This window comes from Scyliorhinus canicula, chromosome 13, assembly GCF_902713615.1.
Source record: "Scyliorhinus canicula chromosome 13, sScyCan1.1, whole genome shotgun sequence".
NCBI lineage: Eukaryota > Metazoa > Chordata > Chondrichthyes > Carcharhiniformes > Scyliorhinidae > Scyliorhinus > Scyliorhinus canicula.
The window spans coordinates 125482400-125507270 of record NC_052158.1 but is presented as its reverse complement, the minus strand read 5'-3'; the positions used below and the strand labels follow the sequence as shown (position 1 = coordinate 125507270).

Sequence of the window (24871 nt, the reverse complement as noted above, 5' to 3'; positions counted from 1 at the left end):
GAATTCCGCAACTCCAGTTGGCCCGACGCCAGAGTGGTTCGCGTCGTTCTTAGTGACGGCGCGGGCCAATTTGCCAATTGCGGTGAATCCCGCCCAGGGTGTTTGCTTCTATTTGTAATTGTGCTATAATAGTAACGGGAATCAAACAGTGGAAAATTACAACTAACAATAGGAGACATGGCAGAGAAAGTTTTGCTGCATTCAATGACCAGAATTCACAACCTCAATCTGAAATAAAATTCATGCTAAATTCAGATAGTTAATAATGTAGTATAAAGTAGGATCCTGAACTTGGGCTCACTTTGTCATTTTTTTAAGCAAATCCAATAGGAAAAATCATTGGCAGTACTGGATAATGCTTTAAGAAGGCATTTGTTTAATTCATGTTTATCATTCACATACAGATGGTACTTCCAAATCTTTTGTACTAAATGTCTGCGTTTTCGGAAAGCTAATGTAGTGACTCATGTTCTGATCATCACTTGCTGGGGAAAAACAGATTTGATCAGTTTGTCCATTTGTTATTCTGCATTCACTGACAAACAATTTGCTATGTTAAAAACTTGTTCACCTAATGGAAATGGTGATAATTTCATTTAAGGAAGTTCATGGTAAGAATATATTGAAAATAAAGCTCTGGAAAATATCTTGTTAAACAGTACTGTATCCAGATTGTTTCAGTTCATTCCAAGTAACAGCATGAAAGTTGAATGGTTCAGATTATATCCTGAGAACCTCCTCAGATGTGTTCCAGTTTATAAGTAAATTTACTCTATCTTGTTGTTTGTGTCTAGCCAAGAAACATCTTGTGAACATGTGAAGATGTTCTGATTTTGTTTTACTGTGTATTGGTATATTTTCCATTGTTTCTGAATCTAATTCAAAACTGCATCCTGTAAAATGCAGTTTTCCAAGCCTCTAGAATCTTTACTATACGCCACTATGAGAAATCACTATGATATTTTAAGTGCCTAATTAACTTTCCTTCACAGGAAAATATGTGTTTAGTCAATGATAATTTACATTGACTTTTGAAAATTGGTTTGGTTCAGAATCACTTTGGTGCCAGGATGGAAGTGCATTCTGACAGTCTTTGAAATGAGCTGAGGTGCATCAAGTTAAGTTGACTTTCTTTACTGCTCTCAGCCTTTTTGAACTGAAAGAGATTGGAACTGACTCATGTGGGAACAAAGTAATTTGCAAGGAAGATAATCTAGCTACCTGGATACAATACTTTAAGTCTGCGGTGAACATACATGGATGACTGTGTGTCCAATGTAGATTTTGCTTGTCTTTCAGTTGTACACTTTGTTGTAAATATATTTGGTATTGTAGTTGCTTACATTCTGATTATTTGTACACAGATTTGGAAATTTTATGTGCACCATTTTTCCTTCAAAAATTGTATAAATATTAGCTCCTTTGCAAGAACCATTAGACCTGTTTCATATGTGTAGGTTTTTGCAGATAGGAGGAGACTGGATATCTATTTGCGTGTTTAACTGTTTTCTATGGTAGACTTGTTCTGAAAACTTGGGAGGCCTTGACTTTGATTATATTATGTAGATATTTATCATGTAAAAAAGCTGTAACTGTCTTCTTTGTACATATGTATAACGTCCAGCATATGTTTATGAAGCTTTGGTGATGAATAAATACTGTACATTGGAATTGACCTTATATGTTTTACTCTTTTCCGTTCAGACAGAAAGTCGTTGTTTACAAACGTATAAATTCTTACCCACTTTGAGAAATGAATAATGCTTGCACAAATAAGGACACAGAATTGCATTGGTGTGCAAATCATATCATACTCTGGTCCTTCTTATAAATTATTTTATGGGGCATAGGTTTGCTGGCTAGACCAGCATTTTATTGCCTTTCCCTAATTGCCCTTGAGAAGGTGGTGGTGAGCTACCTTCTTGAACCGCTGCAGTCTCTGTGATGATTGCAGTTCGGGAGGGATTTCCATCCAGCGACAGTGAAGGAACGGTGATATATTTCCAAGTCAGGATACTGTGGACTAGATGGATAGGTTAGAAATTTCTTCCCAATGACTCTTTACGGGTATGAATTGGCTTTTAGAATTACCTTCTTATTGACCATCAATCTATAACTTAATACTGCAAATGCAAGCAATGAAAAAAGCTTACAAAAAACCTGTAAAAGTTGACTTCTTGAAATATGATTTTATTTTAAATAGAAAATGAAATGGTACAAATATTGCTCAAGTTTGCCAGAGTGTTGAATTTGGTTTTGAAAAGAGATGACCAGTACAATTCTCCTGTACCATGTTTTTAGGAACAAATTCGAGAATCCTCTAATTCTAAAGACTTATGAAAAGATATTAAAATGCAATTTTTACCCTTTATGACCTAATATTCTGCTACAGGAAAGAAAGTGATTTTCTTTGTTATGTCTATCATACACTTGGGTGGAGTGTCGGTACTTGTTCGAGGTTTTGGGAAGGTTTGAGTTTGGGCCGAGATTTGTGACCTGGGTGCGATTGCTGTTTGTGGCACCAAGGGTGAGGGTGAGGACGAATAACGTGAGTTCATGAAGCTCTGACTTATATAGGGGCAGGAGGCAGGGGTGCCTGTTGTTGCTGTTTGTGCAGGCCATCGAGCCATTGGCTATGGCTCTTAGGGGGTCGGCGGAGTGGCAGGGATTATGAGGGGACAGAGGGAGCATTGGGTGTCGCTCTATGCCGATGCCTGTTGCTGTATGTTTCGGATCCGCTAGAGAGTATGGAAAGGATTATGGGCCTGCTGGGCAAGTTTGGAGGGTTCTCTAGGTATAACCTGAATGTAGGGAAAAGCGAGGTTTTCCCAGTGAATGAGTTGGGACAGAGGGCTAATTTAGGGGGGATGCCATTTACGGTAGCGAGGGATAGGTTTCAATTTTTGGGGATTAAGGTAGTGAAGGAATGGATGGGACTCAATAAGTAGAACTTAATGAAGCTGGTGGAGGAAGCCAGGAGGGATCTCAGGAGGTGGGATACACTATAGTTGACATTGGCAGGGAGGGTCCAAGTGGTGAAAATGCATATTCTGCCAAGGTTCTTGTTTAATTTTCAGGGCCTCTCGATCTTGATACCAAAGGCCTTTTTTCGGAAATTGGAGACGGTCATTTCAGACTTTGTATGGGCGGGGAAGGTGCCGAGGGTTGAGAGGACCCTGCTACAGAGGCAGCAGTGGAGGTTGGCGTTGGTGAATCTGCTTCATTATTATTGGGCAGCGAATGTGGACAAGGTGCAACAATGGTGGAGAGGTGAATGGGGTAGAGTGGGTGAGGATGGAGTAGCAATCTTGTAAGAGATCTAGTTTGAGGGCTATGGTGACAGCAGCATTGCCAATGGCTCCAAGTAGGTATTCAGGGAGCCCGGTGGTACAATCTACGGTGAAGATATGGAATCAGTTGAGGCATTTTAGGGTGGGAGAAATGTCGGTGTTAACGCTGCTGTATGAGAATCGGGTTTGAGCCGGGGGATAAATAGTGTATACGGGATGAAGGGAAGTGAGGCTGGTTGTAATATCATCATGAGTAGGTGAGAACAGAATTGGACTTGGCTGCCTCTTTCATGTGGGCCGCTGATGATGACTGGACTGGGCTCGTACATTAAGAGTTGTTGCATCATCGAAGGTCCAGTGGGCAGCTGCTAACTGGGGAACTGTATCCCAGAAATAGTCGCGGGGGGGGGGGGGGGGGGGGGGATTAAAATGCCATGAAACAAATCATAGAATAATCATTAAAAGCATGTTTCTGGTCATTGTATTACCAGGATGAAGACATTTGTAAGATCTACCGTGATGAGCACATTTTTCAATTGCAACTTTGGTCAATACTACTTATCTAAATAAAATTGGCTTTTTCAGTTCGTGTGTTTTGCCCAGTAATAACTTTACATTTTAACACAAAATAAATGACTTGATGGGTGGTGAAAATGTGCGCAAAGAAAGGGTTTCACTTATTGGCCTTCCCTTTTCCCTTTCCTTTGCCTTTTCCCTTTCCTTTGCTTTCTCCACCTTTTCTTTTAATATATTTGTAGATTCCGATTCCTCTGCGAACCATGACTCCTCGCCACCATGATTGGAGCTGGGGGGGGAAAAGGTAGTGTTTCATATTAAGAGAAATCAAGAGATGTTGATGATAATACAGTATAGATGAAATTGTTGATATTTTTTTTAATGTATTCAAAATTTTTCAAAACGTTTTACAGAACACTCCAAAAAGGAAAATAATACAAAGAGAAAAGGACAACGTGCCAACCGAATAGAAGAACTTAACCCTCTTCTAAACAGTAAACAGTTTAATAAATTAACACCCAACTCAAAACAAAATAGGGCAAGCGCCCCTTACAAAAAGGAAAGGAAATCAGCCACCCCCACCCCCCGGGTTGCTGCTGCTGTTGATCTCCACCTAACGTTCCACGAGTAAGTCAAGGAACAGTTGCCACCACCCGGAGAAACCCAGCAAGGACCCTCGCAAGGCAAACTTTATCTTCTCCAACCTGAGAAACCCCGCCATGTCATTGATCCAAGCCTCCACACTTGGGGGCTTCGCGTCACTCCACAATAACAAGAGACTTCTCCAAGCTACCAAGGAGGCAAAGGCCAGAACTCCGGCCTCTTTCGATTCCTGCACTCCTCCGATACCCAAATAACACTATCCCCCAACTCAGTTTTACCCGAGTGACCAAGACCTTGGACATGACCTCTGCAAAGCCCTTCCAGAACTCCGCAAGTGCCGGGCATGCCCAGAACACATGGGCGTGGTTAGCTGGGCTTCCCAAACACCTCACACATCTGTCCTCCACCCCAAAAAACTTACTCATCCCCACCCTTGTCATATGCGCCCTGTGTAACACTTTAAACTGGATCAGGCTGAGCCTGGTGCAAGATGAGGAATTGACCCTGCCCAGGGCCTCATCCAACTCCTAACTCAGCTCCTCCTCCCATTTGCCCTTCAACTCCTCCACCGAGGCTTCCTCCGCCTCCTGCAGCTCTTGGTATATCTCCGAGATCTTACCCTCTCCGACCCACACACCCGAAATCACCCTGTCCTGTATCCTTCGGGCAGGCAGCAATGGAAATTCTCCTACCTGCTTCCTGACAAACGCCCGAACCTGCATGTACCTGAAGGCATTTCCCGGGGGTAACCCACATTTCTCCTCCAGTGCCTTTAAACTGGCAAAAGTCCCGTCAATGAATAGATCCCCCAGCCTTCTAATTCCCACCCGGTGCCAGCTTCAGAACCCACCATCTATCCTGCCCGGGGCAAACCTATGGTTATTCCGTATCGGGGACCAGACTGAGGCTCCCGTCTCCCCCCTGTGCCGCCTCCATTGCCCCCAAATCTTCAGCGTCGCCGTCACCACCAGGCTCATGGTATACCGCATTGGCGGAAGCGTCACCAGTGCCCCCAGGCTAGTACCTATACAAGACGCAGCCTCTAGTCTTCCATGCCGCCCCCTCCCTCCATCATCCACTTCCGAATCATCGACACATTTGCTGCCCAGTAGTAGCTACACAGATTCGGCAGCGGCAACCCCCCCATGCTCCCCCCGACTGCCCTCCAAGAACAGTCTTTTAACCCTCGGGGTCTTATTGGCCCACACAAATCCCATGATACTCTTGCTCACGCTTGAAAAAGGCCTTAGGGATGAGGATGGGAAGGTACTGAAACACGAACAAAAACCTAGGAAGGACCGTCATCTTGACAGACTGCACCCTACCTGCTAGAGTGGAAGCATGTCCCACCTCTTAAAGTCCTCCTCCATCTGGTCCACCAGCCGCGACAGATTGAGGCTATGCAAGACCCCACGACTCTTGGCCACCTCAATACCCAAATACCGAAAACTCATCACCATCTTGAACGGCAGCTCCTCCAATCTCTTTTCCTGGCCCCGCGCATGCACCACAAAGAGCTCGCACTTCCCAACATTAAGCTTATACCCGAGAAGTCTCCAAACCTCCCCCACCCCCTCCACCGGGTCTGTAATATATAAAAGCAAATCATCCGCATATAGTGAGACGCGGTGCTCTTCCCACCCCCCACCCCGAACCAAACCCCTCCAGCTTCTAGATTCCCTCAGCGCCATGGCCAATGGCTCAATCGCCAAGCAAACAGCAGGGGGCACCCCTGCCTCATTCCACAATATAGTCTAAAATGCCCTGACCTCAACCGGTTCGTCGATACACTTGCCACCGGAGCCTGGTATAACAATTTAACCCACCCTATGAACCCCTCCCAAAACCCAAACCTACCCAACACCTCCCACAGGTACTCCCACTCCACCCGGTGGACTTCTCCGCGTCCATAGCGGCCACCACCTCTGCATCCTGCATCCCACTCTTCCCCCCCCCCCCCCCCCCCCCCCGCTCCGAGGGCATCATAATCACATTCAGAAGCCACCACACATTTGCATTCAACTGCCTGCCCTTCACAAATTCCATCTGATCCTCATGTATCACTCCCGGGACATAATCCTCAATCCTAGTGGCCAGGACTTTCGCCAACAACTTGGCATCCACATTAAGGAGTGAAATCGGCCTATATGAGCCACAATGCCCGGGTCTTTGTCCTGCTTGAGAATAAGCGAGATCCGAGCTCTCGACATCGTCGGGGGGGGGGGTGGGAGACTTCCTTTTTCTCTCGCCTCGTTAAAAGTTCTCAACAGCAACGGAGCCAACAGTTCCGAAAACTTACTATAAAATACAATCGGGAACCCATCTGGTCCCGGGGCCATGCCCGCCGGCATACTCCCCAACCCCTTAACCAGCTCCTCAATTCCCAATCGGGGCCCCCAAGCCCTCTACCTGCTCATCCTCCACCCTCGGAAACCTCAATTAATGCAGGAACCACCGCATCTCCCCCCCCCCCCCCCCCCCCTTCCGGGGGCTCTGATTTGTACAAGTTCTCATAAAAGTCCCTAAAGACCTCATTTATTCTGACTGGGCTCCGCACCGTATTCCCTCCCTTGTTCCTAATTCCCCCAATTTCCCTAGCCGCCTCCTTCTTGCGCAGCTGATGCGCCAGCATCCGACTCGCCTTCTCCCCATATTCATACGCTGCTCCTTGTACCTTCCTCCACTGGGCCCTCAGCTTTCCCCGTCATCAACAAGTCAAGTATATCTCCTATCCACTCTAAGTATCTCAACTACCAATCTATCCCTCTCCCTCTTCTCTCTGTGAGCCCTGATGGAGATCAGCTCCCCTCTAACCACCGCCTTCAGCACCTCCCAGACCACACTCACCGAGACCTCCCCATTGTCATTGGCCTCCATATATCTCTGTATACACCCCCGGATCCACCCACAGACCTCCTCATCCACCAATAATCCCATGTCCAAGTGCCACAACGGGCGCTGGCCCCTCTCCTCCCAACTCCAGCTCCACCCAGTGTGGGGCGTGATCCGAAATTGCGATGGCCTAGTACTCCGTCCCCTCTACTCGGGATCACTGACCTGCTCACCACGAAAAAGTCTATCCGTGAATAGGCCTTGTGCACATGGGAAAATAAGAAGAACTCCCTCGCCCTTGGCCTAGCAAACCTCCACGGATCCACTCCCCCCATCTGATCCATAAACCCCCTCAGGACCTTGGCCGCAGCTGGTCTCTTACCCGACCTAGATCTAGACCGATCCATTGCCGGGTCCAGTACCATGTTGAAATCCCCCCCCCCCCCCCCCCCCCCCCCATAATTAGGTTCCCCACCTCCAAATCCGGGATCCGACTTAGCATCCGCTTCATGAACCCTGCATCGTCCCAATCTGGGGCATATACATTCACCAGCACCACCTGGGCCCCCTGCAGCCTTCCACTCACCATCACGTAACGGCCCCCTTTATCCGCCACAATGCCCACTGCCTCGAAAGTCACCCGCTTGCTCAACAAAATTCTACCCCCCTGTTCTTCACGTCCAACCCGAGTGAAAGACCTGCCCTACCCATCCCTTCCTCAGCCTGGTCTGATCCGCAACTTTGAGTTGCGTCTCGTGTAGCATAGCTACGTCTGCCTTCAGTCCCTTTAAGTGCGCAAATACCCGGGCCTCCTTGATCTGCCGGATCGGGGGACTACCCCACCCCCCCCCCCCCCCCCCCCCCCCGACTAGCCATCTCCTTTTTTGGGCCAGCCACATGCACACGTCTCCCGCTCCTTCCAGCCCCCCAGGCGGAGGCTCCCCGCCCGACTCTCCCTATTATCTCCAGCTCCCCCTTGGCCGGCCAATACAGCAGCAACCCAGTACCCCCCCTCTCCCGGCCAAACAATTGCTTGGCCCCCCTACTCCCCCCATTGCACTCCCGTAAGTCAGCTGACTCCCACACCGGGAATCGTCACCAAGTGCCGCTGGGGCTCCTTAAAAGGGCCCAAAAGTCCGTTTTCGGCGGGAGCTGCCGAACATGCGACTTACCCAGACATAGCCACAACTGGAAGTCCCGAAATTGTCGATTTTACCAACCCCCGAGAGGCAAGGGGTACCCAAACATGGTGAGGGGATAGAGGAGGAGGTCAACTACTGCCTTTTCCAGTGGCAATTGGTCCATTTGGAGAGACTGCCTGATGAATCGTGGCAGACCTTTGCAGGTTCAGAGGATTGGCCCTCCTATTTGGTCACTCGGTGGAACATGTGTGGAGCCGCCAGCAGCATTTGTTGTCCCCATGACACTACCATTCTCCACACTCAAGAAACTGCAGGCCTCACAAACCTGCCCCCCACCCCTCTGTTCCATTCACCGGCACCTGCTTATTTGGCACTGCTATCCCCGGATCCCATTTACCAGGTTGGGATGGCTGTGTGCTCCAATGGCATTCTTGTATTGCAGGCACAATCCAAGCAGTGGTCACCATTCCCAGTGGGGCTGCTGAGCTGGCAACGCTTGATTGGCTGGCTGCTCTCCTGAGGCAGGTGTTTAAAGAATGGAAGCCTTGAAGACCACTAATTAGAATGAGCAAAGCGGGTAGCAGGGGCTCCCACAAACTGCCACAGCAGGGAAGCCCCAGGCTATTGAAGCCTGTTGTCGGAGCCCCTGCTGCCCCAATAAAATTCTGGTCAAGGTACCTGATGCTTGATTCCCCCCCCCCCCACTGTAAAATAATTGTACACCGAGAATGCAAAAACATTTCTGATATATTACTGATCATTGGACCCAAACTAAGGGCTCACGGGCTTCAGTTATCAAAGAAAAAATGCAACAAATGCAGATAAAAGTACACATTTCGAAACAGTGACTAAAGTTCATAGCTTTGTGGATATATATGCTCAATGTTGTCCAACCATAATTGTATGTGTTGATCAGTTGGATAAGCTTCATATTAAAATATATCAATGTACCTTTTCCCATTGAATCTTTTTAAGTTCAGACATATGTTCTGAAAATGTACTAGCATGAGAACTTTTGAGTTACCAGTGTTTAATTCCTGATCGAGTGTGTTAACAGTGAAATATTCAACACTTGTCTAATTATTCAACTAGAACTACATTCTTTAAATAATCCCAAAATTGAGGATTCTCCATAGCAATTAACAAGTGGGCAGCACGGTAGCACAGTGGTTAGCACAGCTGTTTAACAGCTCCAGGGTCCCAGGTTCAATTCCCCGCTGGGTCACTCTGTGTGGAGTCTGCACGTTCTCCCCGTGTCTGCGTGGGTTTCCTCTAGGTGCTCCGGTTTCCTCCCACAGTCCAGAGATGTGTAGGTTAGGTGGGTTGGCCATGCTAAATTGCCCTTAGTGTCCAAAAAGGTTGGGTTATGGGGATAGGGTGGGCTTGGGTCGGATGCTCTTTCCAAGGGGCGGTGCAAACTCCATGGGCCAAATGGCCTCCTTCTGCACTGTAAATTCTATGATTAATACTTTAAGAAGTCTACTGTATTTGTTGCTCACAGTGTGGCTAGCCCCTCTAAATAACGAAGACCAAACAGAAATTAGTTAACTGCTTTTTAAAAAATAAATTTAGAGTACCCAATTCATTTTTTCCAATTAAGGGGCAATTTAGCGTGGTGAATCCACCTACCCTGCACATCTTTTGGGTTGTGAGGGGGAAACCCACGCAGACACAGGAAGAATATGCAAACTCCATACGGACAGTGACCCAGAGCCAGGATCGAGCCTGGGACCTCGGCGCCGTGAGGCAGCGGTGACACTTCTTTTGCAATCACCTTCATTCTGTTTGCGAGGGCAACCCCAAGTTCCATGGCACTTGTCATACTAATTCCCCGTCCCTCTCCCATTCGGACTTTTACTGAAAATAGCAGCGCTTGTTTTGATGAGCACAAATTTGACAAAATGCAGCAATTAAAGTGCATGGAAAGGCTAGGTTGGTTTACTGTGCTTATGGTGAACCTTGTTCTTCAATGTACTCTATCCTTGGGCTTTGCATATAAACACCTGGTCACAAAGAATTCTGGAAGATGTAATTTACCTGGCAAATAGAGTTTACATTTCAATGATTTTGGCTTTGCTTCATATGTTACAGGTGAGTGTTAAATTTCTACAGAGAAATTGTATTGTTTAGGTTTGACATCTGACTTTTCCCTTCTTGGACTACTTTGTGTCCAACTCTGATAGGTGTCTGAAATGTACTAATGTTCACTAACTACCTCAGCTACCTGAATTATACTTCTTCCTTTACTTTCTCCTAATTTCCTTCTCTGTTGCATTTGCTCTGATGATATTACATTCAAAAATAACACTCTTCAACCCTTCTGGAACCCTCAACTGAGTTTGATCCATTATCCATGTTATTGTCTTCAACTTCTAAGAAATGTGACTAGACACCCTTTTCCTCACCTTAAACCTCACTGACCTCTATATTCAGCAGATGTTCTTTTGTCTTTTCCGATGCAATCCCACTTTTGTTGCCCTCAGCTCTCGCTTCCTCTCCTGACACCCTGATTCACTATTTTCACTACCCCTCCAACCTCCTTTCTGTCCACTGACACCTTCCCATGCAAGACCAGGAGATGTAACGCCTTCCCATTCACTTTCACTGCTATCCAACACCCCAAACACTGGTGGGTGAGATTGTAATTTTATCGACAAGAGTGTACTCTGTGTTGCTGTGTGTTGCTAGCCCCTATAAATAAAGAAGACCGAATGGAAATTCGTTTTTTTTTAATTTAGAGTACCCAATTCTTTATTTCCCAATTAAGAGGCAATTTAGTGTGTCCAATCCAACTACCCTGCAAATCTTTGGGTAGTGGGTGTGAGACCCACGCAGACACAGGGAGAACATGCAAACTCCACACGGACAGTGACTCGGGGCTGGGATCGAACCCGGTGCTGTGAGGCAGCAGTGCTAACCACGTTCCATGGCACATGCCATATTAATTCCCATCCCCCCTCCCATTCGAACTTTAATTTTCTTTTCTCTATGAGGTTCCAATTGAGCTCAATTTACGTTCAGGGAGCAGCAATTTATACTTTTCATTCAACAAGCAGCTTTTGGGCCTTAATATTGACACACATTCGACCTGAACTTTCACTCCACTTTCTGTTTAACGGGAAGTAGCAACAATATAGGATGGGACTACCAGCTTTCTGCCAGAGTGACGTGCACATGTACAATGTATGTTGTGTAGAATTTGCAGCATAACAGGCTAATTGGCGCTACAGTTCTATGCCAGTTTTATGCTCCACACTCGCCCTCCTCCCTTACTTCATTCTCACCTGTTGTTTTAGACTTCTTGCTTTTCCTCTAAATAAGCTGAATTTGGTTCATTTTGCTAATTTAATGGCATAAAGTGTTTTTTTTCATTATTAATTGTAGCACTATATTAGTGACTGGAACATCCTTGGGTTGAGTTTTCCTGGACCCATAATGGGGATGTGTGTCAAGGGCCAGGAAAATAGCCTGTAGAGAGGGTAGCTTATTACCCTGATTATGGCCTCAATCACGAAAGTTTTGTGGGCAGTGGAGTAACACCCCGCCATATGTGGAGGCTGCCAGCTAATTGGAGGCCGCTTCCTTGTGATAGACTGGAAGACCATTGGAGCTGGAGGCTTCCATGCCTCATTGATAGGGCCATAAACATAAAAGTCTACAATCGCGGATGATTCTAATCCTGGGTTTTCCTGCCAGCTGAGATCTTTTCTTTGCTTTAGGGGCTAAAATGTCCTTTAGTGTCCAGAGATGTGCAGGGAAGTGGGGCATGGGGCCTAGGTTAGGGTGCTCTTTCAGAAAGTCGGTGTAGACTCAATGGGCCAAATGGCCTCCTTCTGCACTGTAGGAATTCTAAAGTTCCATGCTGGTGTCCTCATGTCCTCGACCAGCCTTGGCAACCATCCACCTCTCCTGGTTCTCAAGGTTCCAGAACTGTTGACCCTCTGATTGGGTCTCCAATTTTGAGAGTCCGTCTGGTTTCCTTAATTGATGGTGAGCTTGGAGGTGCCAGTTAGGAAGCTGCCTCCTGGAAGATCGCTGAGCCAATTTTGCTGTCGGTAATTGCAGGCTCAAGTTCATCGTTTTGTCCCAATGTTTGGAGCCCAAAGTCCACAGGAAAATTCCCTTGTTTAAGTGTAAATCTGGTGGAAGAATATTTATGCACAACTGCATGATTAAATTATGAAGGAGATGGCTCTATTGGCATATTCAGGTAAGCTTTCTGCAATCCGATATCAACAGTTTAATTGAGTTGGTCCCAGGGCCTCACTCTAATATAATGATTCATATAATTGAGTGAAATTCTTACTTGTAATATTGTATGTAATATTACCTTAATAATGCTTTTAAATTCTGTCTCTTCTCGTGTCCTTTTCTTCCATTCATTCTCTCTGTCAACCCTATCCTCGATTATCACTCGTTCATATGTCAAGCACTGAAGGGATAGAATGAAAAAGTATCAGTGAAAATGTTCTTGTTCTTTCTCTTTCCTAACTATATTAATCTGAAATAAAATAATGAAGAAACAGCCTAGTCCAAGACATATTTCAAGAGATTCCAGTGATCATCACATTCATCACTATCAGGATATTTAGTCCCATGTGTTCTTTGAGCAGTGCAATGAAAGAACGATGACAAGTGTTTAACGTCTCTCAGACATCTCACAGGATCACAATAATACAGTGCAAAGGAGTCCTTTCAGCCCATCAAGTTTACACTGATGCATGAAAGACACCTGATCTGCCTAACCTAATCCTATTTGCCAGCACTTGGACCATAACCTTGAATGTTATGCTATGCTCATCCAGGTACTTTTTAAAGGATGTGAGGCAACCCGCCTCTCCCAGCCTCCCAGGCAGTGCATTCCAGACCATCACCACCCTCTGGGTAAAAAAAGGTTTTCCTCACCTTGAACATGTGTCCCATCGTGACTGACCCTTCAACTAAGGTGAACAACTGTCCGCTATCCACCCTGTCCATGCCCCTCATAATCTTGTACACTTCAATCAGGTCACCCCACAGTTTTCTCTGCTCTAACGAAAACAACACAAGGCTATCTAACCTCTCTTCATACCCCCCATTTAATCACCTGACAAACATAATGTAGAATAGAACTGGGACCTCATGTGTCACTTCTGCATCCCATCCAGTGCAATCACATCCTTCCCATAATGTGGTGACCAGAACTGCACACTGTATCCCGGTTTGGCCTCATCAAGGTTCCATACAACTCCAGCCTGACCTGCTTGCCTTTGTAATCTATGCCTCAATGGATTTGTCCCATATGCCTTTTTTACCACCCTATTAACCTGCCTTTCTGCCTTCAGAGATCTATGGACAACACGCCAAGGTCCCTTCTCAGTGTCAGGCCATTCATTGACTACTTCCTTGTCAAATTACTCCTTCCAAAGCATATCGCCTCACACTTTTCTGGGTTAAATTCCATCTGCCTCCTTTCTGCCCATTTGACCATCCCGTCTATATCTCCTTGTGTCATCATTTTTTTAAAATGTTCAATTAAGGGACAATTTAGTGTGGCCAATCCACCTACCCTGCACATCTTTGGGTTGTGGGGTGAGACCCACGCAGACATGGGGTGAATGTGTAAACTCCACACAGACAGTGACCCGGGGCCAAAATCGAACCTGGGTCCTCGGCACCGTGAAACAACATGGCACCACGTTGCTGCCCCTCTTCCTGTAACCCCAGATACTCAACCTCACTGTTAACCAACCGGACAACCTTTGTGTCATCCGCAAAACTTACTGAACCTACCCCTGCAATTTTCTGCAAAGTTGCCGTTTTTAATGCAAAATGCCAATGAAAATATTTATTAAAAAGATGACAATAAGGGGCCCAGCACAGATGCCTGTGGTTTGCCACTGGGCTTCCAGTCACTAAAGCAGCCGTATGTCACCACCCACTACCTCCTACAGCTGAGCCAATTTTGAATCCACGGTATAAAGTTCCCCAGTATCCCATGTGCAGCTTCCTTCTTTATAAGTCTCCCAGGCGGGACCTTGTCAAGGGCTTTGCTGAAAACCATGTAAAATACATTGTGGTAAACCACTGTTACACCTTTATTAGGTGATGTAAGGTAGGACCTGTACTACAGGTTCGCCGGTAGCCCCTGCCTGCTGGCTCTGCCCAGGAAGAGGAGTATAAATATGTGTGTCCTCTATTCAGCTGCCATTTCGCCAGCTGCTGTAGGAGGCCACGCATCTTACTGCAATAAAGCCACAATTGTACCCAATCTGAGTCTGTACAATTGATCGTGCATCAATTTATTACAGTAAGATTTTCTACAAGATGGACCTCCGAATCAAACCAGATCGCCTGTAGCTGGATCCACAATCGGCCGACGCAGAAGAGACTTTAATCACTGGCTAGCTTGCTTTGAGGCTTACATAAACTCAGCGACCACCCCACCGACAGAGGCTCAGGAGATACAGATCCTGTACTCAAGATTGAGCTCCAGCGTGTTTCCGCTGATCCAGGACGCCCCGACTTACACGGACGCCATGGCGCTCCACAAAGAGAACTACGCGCAGAGAGCAAACTCACTCTTTGCCAGGCACGTACTCGCCACTCGCTCTCAACTCCCTGGTGAGTCCATTGAAGACTTCTGGCAGGCCCTAATCCCACTCGTCCGGGACTGTGACTGTCAGACCGTTACGGCCACTGAACATTCTAATTTCTCACGCGCGATGCTTTTGTAACAGGGATTGGGTCGGACCACATCTGCCAAAGATTTCTCGAAGGGGCCACGCTCGACTTAGCGGAACCTAAAAAGCTAGCACTCTCCATGACAGTCGCCTCACGTAACGCTCAGGCATACCCCTCCGGCCGCGCGGCCCACCCCTCCTATCCCTCGTGGACCGTGCAAACGGCCGCCCCAGCAGGGGCCTCACCCAGCCAATACGCCTGCGCCACACGCCAATCCGCGCACCCCTGGGGTCCCTGATGTTACTTCTGCGGCCAGCAGAAGCACCTTCGCCAACGCTGCCCGGCTCGCACCGCCATTTGCAAAGCTTTCAGCAAAAAGGGCCACTTCGCCACAGTGTGCCAGGCCCGCGCAGTCGCTGCAATCGCCCCCTCGCCCCGACACACGCACAATGGGTGCCACCATCTTCGTCCGGGACCACACGCGGCCATTGGGCGCCGCCATCTTTACCCCCCCCCGGGGCCGTGACCGGCCAGTGGGCGCCGCCATCTTCACCCCCAGGGGCCACGCACGGCCAGTGGGCGGCGCCATCTTCCCCCCCTCAGTCCACATGCGGCCCATGGGCGCCGCCATCTTGTTCAGCTCCAGCAACGTGCGGCCCATGGGCGCTGCCATTTTGTCCCCCGCAGAATCGTCAGTCACCGCCATCCTGTCTTCCCCACGGGGCATGGATGCCGACGACATTTCACGACCGGGGCCCCCCACGCTATCCATCTTCTGACACCAGTGATGATCAACCACAGCCCGGCTCGATGTAGCTCGACCAGTCCCGGCCACACAACCTGGCCACCGCTTCGACTACGGTGAAAATCAAGGGCCACGTGACCTCTTGCCTGCTAGACTCCAGGAGCAGCAAAAGCTTCATCCACCCGAATACGGTAAGGCACTGCTCCCTCGCTGTCCACCCCGCCAACCAAAGAATCTCCCTGGCGTCCGGATCCCATTCCGTCCTGATCCGGGGGTTCTGCACGGTCACTCTCACGGTCCAGGGCGTAGAATTCAGTGGTTTCCGCCTCTACGTCCTTCCTAATCTCTGCGCTGGACTATTCCTAGGCCTGGATTTCCAGTGCAACCTCCAGAGCCTCACCCTCAAATTCGGCGGGCCCCTACCACCCCTCACTCGGCCTCGCAACCCTAAAGGTCGACCCCCCCCCTCCCTCTTTGCCAATCTAACTTCGGATTGCAAACCCGTTACCACCAGGAGCAGACGGTGCAGCACCCAGGACAAGACCTTCATCAGGTCCGAGGTCCAGCGGTTGCTTCGGGAGGGTATCACCGAGGCCAGCAACAGCCCCTGGAGAGCTCAAGTGGTAGTCGGTAAAACTGGGGAGAAGTATAGAATGGTCGTGGACCATCAATCGGTACACACAGCTCAACGTGTACCCCCTCCCACGCATATCTGATATGGTCAATCAGATTGCGCAATACCGGGTCTTCTCGACGATTGACCTAAAATCCACCTACCACCAGCTCCCCATTCATAAATCGGACAGTCCATACACTGCCTTTGAGGCGGACGGTCGTCTCTATCACTTCCTCAGGGTCCCCTTCGGCGTCTCGGGGTCTTGGTCTTCCAAAGGGAGATGGATCGAATGGTCGACTGGTACGGTTTGCAGGCCACTTTTCCGTACCTAGACAATGTCACCATCTGTGGCCATGATCAGCAGGACCACGATGCCAACCTTGCTAAATTCCTCCGCACCGCCACTCTCCTCAACCTCACCTACAATAAGGAGAAGTGTGTGTTCAGCACGACCTGCTTAGCCATCCTCGGCTATGTGGTCCAGAACGGAGTTCTGGGGCCCGATCCCGACCGCATGCGCTCCCTCATGGAGCTCCCCCTCCCCCAAGGCCCTCAAACGCTGCCTGGGGTTCTTCTACTACGCTCAGTGGGTCCCAAACTCCGCGGACAAGGCTCGCCCACTCATTCAGTCCACCCATTTTCCCCTTACGACCAAGGCGCAACAGGCCTTCGCCCGTATCAGAGCAGACATAGCCAAAGCCGGGATGCACGCAGTAGACGAGACACTGCCCTTACAAGTAGAAAGCGACGCATGAGACGTCGCACTTGCCGCCACCCTCAATCAGGCAGGCAGACCCATGGCATTCTTTTCCCGCACCCTTCATGCCTCAGAAATTCGGCACTCGTCTGTCGAAAAGGAGGCCCAAGCTATCGTTGAAGCTGTGCGGCATTGGAGGCATTACCTGGCCGGCAGGAGATTCACTCTCCTCACTGACCAACGGTTGGTAGCCTTCATGTTCAACAACACGCAGCGGGGCAAGATCAAGAATGATAAAATCTTGCAGTGGAGAAGGAGCAGTGCTCCGAAAGATAGTGATTGAAACAAACCTGTTGGACTTTAACCTGGTGTTCTAAGACTTCTTTCTATACATCCACAGTGACAGGGGATCCTCATTCATGAGTGAGGCGCTGCGTCAGGTCCTGCTCAGCAGGGGTATCGCCTCCAGCAGGACGACCAGCTACAACCCCCAGGGAAACGGGCACGTAGAGAGGGAGAACGGGACGGTTTGGAGGGCCATCCAGCTGGCCCTACGAACACCTCCCACTGACTTCTGTAGATTTCACCACAAGTAACTCTTTCTAGTCCAACGTGGCCTGATCCTGCCTGATTTTACTAAATTGAGTGTGATAAATTATTTAGAGTTGTGTGATTTTGCACACAACTTTTTTCTTGGAAGGTAAAGACAATCATTCTACATAGATGTGCTGAACTAATTTTTGCAACGTGTGATTTTTTTTTCTGTCATTGTCTGCTCCAGTTACAGCATATGAAATGTCCACATGCCTTGTATTTCTGCATGTCTGCAGTCAGCTTGCATTCAGCCATGGAATAAATTTCACATGTTGGTGGATGAGCTGTGGTTTTTTTGTTGTCAGGAAAGACTGGAGCACAAAGAGAGTTGCGGAGAGAATCAGAAGCTGGAGTTTCAAGGTAAACAAAAAAAGTCAAGAAGTAACATCACAAGACAACAGGTATTGCGGTTTTATTTTTACACTTTAGTCTGTAAATTTCAACTTCTAATTAAATTTATAAAAGCAGGACAAATAAATGATTCTATAGATCTAAAATAATTAGTTAAACAGTTTTAAAGAATTAAATAGCTAACTGTTCAGATAAAGTGAAGGCTGGATACATCAGTTCCGTAGCTTCTCGGGAATGCTATTCCTTTTTTTTTAAATGATTTTTATTGGAATTTTTTGATAAATATATATCAACAGAACAATAATAACAATAACAATAATAAACACCCCCGGCACCCGTAACAACGCATATAACAAACCCCCCCCAAACCCAATAAACAACAAAATAAATTAACATAAGCAAATTAACGTAAACACTATCCCACTAAACCGCCCCCCCCCCCCCCCCCCCCGGGTTGCTGCTGCTGCTGACCTATTTCCTTATCGTTGAGCGAGAAAGTCGAGGAAAGGCTGCCACCTCCTAAAGAACCCTTGTACCGACCCCCTCAGGGCGAATTTGACCCTCTCCAGCTGAATGAATCCCGCCATCTCATTAATCCAGGTCTCCATGCTCGGAGGTCTCGCATCTTTCCACTGCAGCAAGATCCTCCACCGGGCTACTAGGGACGCAAAGGCCAAAACATCGGCCTCTTTCGCCTCCTGCACTCCCGGCTCCACCCCAACCCCAAATATCGCGAGTCCCCAGCCTGGCTTGACCCTGGATCTCACCACCCTCGACACCGTCCTCGCCACCCCCTTCCAGAACTCCTCCAGTGCCGGGCATGCCCAGAACATATGGGCATGGTTCGCTGGACTCCACGAACACCTAACACACCTGTCTTCGCCCCCAAAGAACCTACTCATCCTGGACCCGGACATGTGGGCCCGGTGTAGCACCTTGAACTGGATGAGACTAAGCCTCGCACATGAAGAGGAGGAGTTCACCCTCTCCAGGGCGTCCCCCCATGTCCCCTCCTCAATCTGCTCCCCCAGCTCCACCTCCCACTTAGCCTTCAGCTCCTCTACCGACGCCTCCCCCACCTGCTGCATCACCTGGTAGATGTCAGACACCTTCCTATCCCCGACCCACCCCCCCGAAAGCACCCTATCCCTTACCCCCTGCGGGGGCAGCAAAGGGAACCCCTCCACCTGCCACCTAGCAAACGCCTTGACCTGAAGGTATCTGAACTCCCGGGGGGGAGCTCAAACTTTTCCTCCAGTTCACCAAGGCTCGCGAACCTCCCATCAATGAACAGGTCTCCCAACTTCCTAATGCCCGCCCTGTGCCACCTCAGGAACCTGCCATCCATGTTCCCTGGGACAAACCGGTGGTTCCCCCGCAGCGGGGCCTCCACCGAGCCCCCCATTTTCCCCCTGTGTCGCCTCCACTGCCCCCAAATTTTGACGGTAGCCGCCACCACCAGGCTCGTAGTGTACCTCTTTGGAGGGAGCGGCAGCGGCGCCGTTACCAGTGCCTTCAGGCTCGTGCCTCCACAGGACGCCATCTCCATCCGTTTCCATGCTGCCCCCTCCCCATCCATTACCCACTTACGTACCATCGAGACGTTAGCCGCCCAATAGTACCCAGAGAGGTTGGGCAGCGCCAGCCCCCCTCTATCCCTGCCCTGCTCCAAAAAGACCCTCCTTAGCCTCGGAGTCCCGTGCGCCCAAACAAATCCCAGAATGCTGCTGTTCACCCTCCTAAAAAGGGCCCTCGGAACGAAAATGGGGAGGCACTGAAACAAAAACAAAAACATCGGGAGCACCATCATTCTAACGGACTGTACTCTACCCGCCAACGGCAACGGCAGCATGTCCCACCTTTTAAATTCCTCCTCCATCTGCTCCACCAACCTAGTAAAATTAAGCTTGTGCAGAGTCCCCCAGTTCCTAGCCACCTGAACCCCCAGGTACCTAAAACTCCTCACTGCCCTCTTTAGCGGGAGCCTACCAATCCCCTCCTCCTGATCTCCCGGGTGTACGACAAACAGCTCACTCTTGCCCAGGTTCAATTTATAGCCCGAGAAACTCCCGAACTCAGCAAGAATCTCCATCACCTCCGGCATTCCCCCCACCGAGTCTGCTACATACAGCAGCAAGTCGTCTGCATACAGCGACACTCGGTGCTCCTCAGCACCTCGCACCAAACCCCTCCACCTCTTCGACTCCCTGAGAGCCATGGCAAGAGGCTCAATTGCCAACGCAAAAAGCAAGGGGGACAGGGGGCACCCCTGCCTCGTCCCACGGTGGAGCCTGAAGTACTCGGACCTCCTCCCATTTGTCGCTACACTCGCCATCGGGGCCTCGTACAGCAACCTCACCCATTTAATAAACCCCACCCCAAACCCGAACCTCTCTAACACCTCCCACAAGTACCCCCACTCAACCCTGTCAAAGGCCTTCTCCGCATCCAATGCCACCACAATCTCCGCCTCTCCTTCTGCTGCCGACATCATTATCACATTTAGCAGCCTTCGCACGTTAGTGTTCAGCTGCCTCCCCTTCTCAAAACCTGTCTGACCTTCATGTACCACCCCCGGCACACAGTCCTCTATTCTAGTGGCCAAGATCTTTGCCAGAAACTTGGCGTCCACATTCAGCAGTGAAATTGGCCTGTATGATCCGCACTGCAAGGGGTCCTTATCACGCTTCAGAATCAGGGAAATCAGCGCCCGAGACATCATCGGGGGCAAAACACCCCCCTCCCATGCCTCGTTAAAGGTCCTAACCAACAGGGGACCCAACAGGTCCGTGTATTTCTTATAAAATTCAACCAGGAACCCATCCGGTCCCGGCGCCTTCCCCGACTGCATGTGGTCAATCCCTCTGACTAGCTCCTCCAACTCGATCGGCGCCCCCAGTCCCTCCACCTGCTCCTCCGGCACCCTTGGAAATTGCAGCCTGTCCAAAAAGCTCTCCATTCCCCCTCCCACCACCGGCAGTTCCGACCGGTACAGTTCCCTATAGAAGTCCCTAAAGACCTCATTGACCTCTGCCCCCTGCTGCACCACTTTCCCACCCCTATCCTTCACTCCACCAATCTCCCTAGCCGCGTCCCGCTTACGAAGCTGATGCGCCAGCATCCTGCTTGCCTTCTCTCCATACTCGTAGACCGCTCCCTGCGTCTTCCTCCACTGTGTCTCCGCCTTTCTGGTGGTCAATAAATCAAACTTGGCCTGCAAGCTACGCCGCTCCCCCAGCAATCCCTCCACAGGGGCCCCCGCGTACCTCCTATCTACACTCAACAGCTCCCCCACCAGTCTCTCCCTCTCCCCCCTCTCCCTATGGGCTCAGATGGAGATCAGCTCCCCCCTAATCACTGCCTTCAGAGCCTCCCCAGTATCATTGACCTCGAGGTACCTCTCGATACATCCCCGGACCCTCCTACACACCTCCTCATCAGCCAACAACTCCACGTCCAGACGCCAAAGCGGGCGCCGATCCCGCACCTCCCCCATCTCCAGATCCACCCAATGCGGAGCATGGTCCGAAATCGCAATAGCCGAATACTCGGCCTCCTCCACCCTCGGGACCAGTCCCCTACTCAGAACAAAGAAATCAATGCAGGAATAAACCCTGTGCACATGGGAGAAAAAAAGAGTACTCCCGTGCCCTCAGCCTCCCGAACCTCCAGGGATCCACTCCTCCCATCTGGTCCATAAACCCCCTCAACACCTTGGCTGCCGCCGGCCTCCTGCCTGTCCTTGAACTAGAACGATCCAGTAGGGGATCCAGCACCGTATTGAAGTCCCCCCCCATGATCAAGCCCCCCCATCTCCAGGCCAGGAATGCGGCCCAACATACGCCTCATGAAACCAGCATCATCCCAATTTGGGGCATACACATTTACCAACACCACCCTCTCCCCCTGCAGCTTACTGCTCACCATCACATATCTGCCGCCACTATCAGCCACCACCTCAGATGCCTCAAACGCCACCCTCTTCCCCACCAGGACCGCCACCCCCCGGTTCTTCGAGTCGAGCCCTGAATGGAAAACCTGCCCCACCCACCCCTTCCTCAGACGGACCTGGTCCGCCACCTTCAGGTGGGTCTCCTGGAGCATGGCCACGTCCGCCTTCAACCCCTTCAGATGCGACAACACCCGGGCCCGCTTAACCGGCCCGTTCAGTCCCCTCACATTCCACGTAATCAGCTGGATCAGGGGGCACCCCGCCCCCCCCCTCCCCCGTCGACTAGCCATAGCCCATCAACTGCTCGCCCCTGGCCAGCACCCATTCGGCCCGTTTCCCATGGCGATAGAACCTCACCCCGACCCCCCCGACCCACACCAACTCCTCCCTGGCCAATCCAGCAGCAACCCGGTATCTCCTCTTCCCCCCCCTCCCCCGGGCTAGGACCCCTCCTAGCCGCGACGCTCCCTCCATAGGACTCCCGTGAGCCAGCTGACTTCTGCTGACCCCGGCAGCTCCCGCCCTAACTCCGACCCCTCCCGATATCAGGTCACCCCTCCTCCCCTGCATCAGTTCCTTGGCACCGCTTCAGCTTGGGAAAACGGATCTGATAGCCACGCCCCTTGCCACCAGCTCCACCCACCTCGTCCCGCAGCGCAGGAAACCAGAGAAAAGCCCGCGCTTTCACACTGCCCCACCCCACCCCCCCAACGCAGCTCCCAAACAGCAGTCCCAACCCATCCACCAACTCCGTACAAACAAAAACACAGATCAACCACAAACCCCAAACCCCCCTTAAAACACAAAACCATAACCAACATCATCCGAAAGCGAGAGAAAGAACAGAAACAGACAGAATAACCAGCAACAGCATAAACAGTGATACAGAAATTTTTTTAAAACTCCCACAGCCCCCAATCTCTAGTTCGAGTCCAACTTTTCAGCCTGCACAAAGGCCCACGCCTCCTCCGGGGACTCAAAATAGTAATGCCGGTCCTTGTAGGTGACCCACAGGCGCGCAGGCGGCAGCACGCCGAACTTCACCTGCTTTCCGTGGAGCACCGCCTTCGTCCGGTTGAACCCGGCCCTCCGCTTAGCCACCTCCGCACTCCAGTCCTGGTAGATACGCACTACCGAATTCTCCCACTTGCTACTCCTCACCTTCTTGGCCCATCGGAGCACACACTCCCGGTCACTGAACCGATGGAACCGCACCAGTACCGCCCGCAGGGGTTCATTCGCCTTAGGCCGCCTGGCCAGTACTCTGTGGGCCCCCTCCAGCTCCAGGGGCAGATGAAAGGATCCTGCCCCCACCAGCGAGTTCAGCATCACGGCCACATAGGCCGGCAGGTCCGACCCCTCCAGCCCCTCCTCGAGGCCCAGGATCCGCAAGTTCTTCCTCCGTGACCGAACCTCCATCTCCTCGAACCGATCTTTCCACTTTTTATGAAGCGCCTCGTGTATCTCCACCTTCCCCACGAGGGCCGAAACCTCATCCTCGCGCTCAGAGGCCTGCTGCTGCAACTCAAGTATCGCTGCACCCTGGGTCTGGGTCTCCAGCAGCTTACTAGTCGTTACCTTCAGGGATTCCAACAACTCCCCTTTCAGCTCCGTAAAATAGCGCAGAAGGGCCGCCTGCTGCTCCTCCGCCCACTGCCTCCACTCCTCAGGGGCACCACCGGCCGCCATTTTGTCCACCTTCCCCCGCTTTTCCAGGGGAGCTGCTGCCGTTTTTCTCCTCGCCCCACTCCGAGTCCGCACCATAAATCCCGGGGGGTTTTGCTCCAGATCCTTTATCCACCGGGAATCGTTGAATCAGCGCCGTTTGGGGCCCTTAAAAGAGCCCACAAGTCCTATTAAAGCGGGAGCTGCCGAACGTGCGGCTTAGCTCCGCATAGCCGCAACCGGAAGTGGGGAATGCTATTCCTATTGCATCACAGATGCCAAAGTAAAGGAAGTCACTGAGTGCTGCACAACCCTCGAGTAAAAAGGGTGAACAACCAGAGGTTGTGATCATATCTGTATTCAGGGATATGGTTCTGAGGGCAGATTTCACAGAGCTAAAAAGCAGTAATTTCCAGATTCTTCCCAGTGCCACATTCTCTTCGGTATAGAAACAGGAGGATAGAGCAGATGAATGTCTGACTAGAGAAATGATGCAGGATTAAGGATTTTCGATTCCAGAGATATTACAATGGATTTTTGAGGAGGTGAGACCTGTATAGGTTGCACCTTAACAGAGGTGAAACGAATGTCCTGGCTGAGCAGTTTGTTAATATGGTTGGAACCACAACCTGCACAAAATGATTGCGAGCAACAGACAACCCTGGAGTAGGAAATAGTAAGCTGTGTAAGAGGGAATTCAGTAAGGTCTGAACGACCCTTACCTGTGCATGTAAATTAATGCACAGAATGTGGTAAATAAGATTGGTGAGCTGCACATGTAGATGTCACATGGGAATAAGATGTTGTGGTAATATTGGAGACCTGGCTCAAATAAAGGCAGGACTAGGTACTCAATATTCCCGAGTAAAAGGTATTCAGGAATAGTTGAGCGGAAAAGAAAGGGGGCTTGGGGTGGCAGTATTGATTAAGGATAGTATTACACTTCTGCTGGAGAGAGCTGTCCGAGATGGGTCAAGGACAGAATCTATTTGTTTAGAGTTAAGAACCAATAGAAAGGATACCATTACATTTCTTCAGAGTATTCTATAGGCCACCAACTATTGGGAAAGATATAGAATAGTAAATTTATTTTTTAAAATAAATTTAGAGTACCCAATTCTTTTTTTTCCAATTAAGGGGTATTTAGCATGGCACATCTTTTTGGGTTGTGGGGGGTGAGATCCATGCAGGCATGGGGAGAATGT

The 24871-nt window shown here is 49.9% G+C and overlaps 1 protein-coding gene across 3 annotated transcripts in view; it reads right to left on the bottom strand.

Annotated features, from left to right (window-relative positions):
- Positions 1-2165: 2165 nt before the first annotated feature.
- Positions 2166-24871, bottom strand: part of iqcg (IQ motif containing G) — a 97946-nt gene continuing 75240 nt past the window's right edge. For all 3 annotated transcript variants that reach the window (XM_038815922.1, XM_038815923.1, XM_038815921.1), the window contains exons 9-10: positions 12714-12815; positions 2166-4095 (exon numbers count right to left, since the gene is read on the bottom strand). In XM_038815922.1, coding sequence (XP_038671850.1) covers positions 3964-4095; positions 12714-12815 — 234 coding nt within the window. In that variant the 3' untranslated portion in view covers positions 2166-3963. The remainder of the gene's footprint in view (positions 4096-12713; positions 12816-24871) is intronic.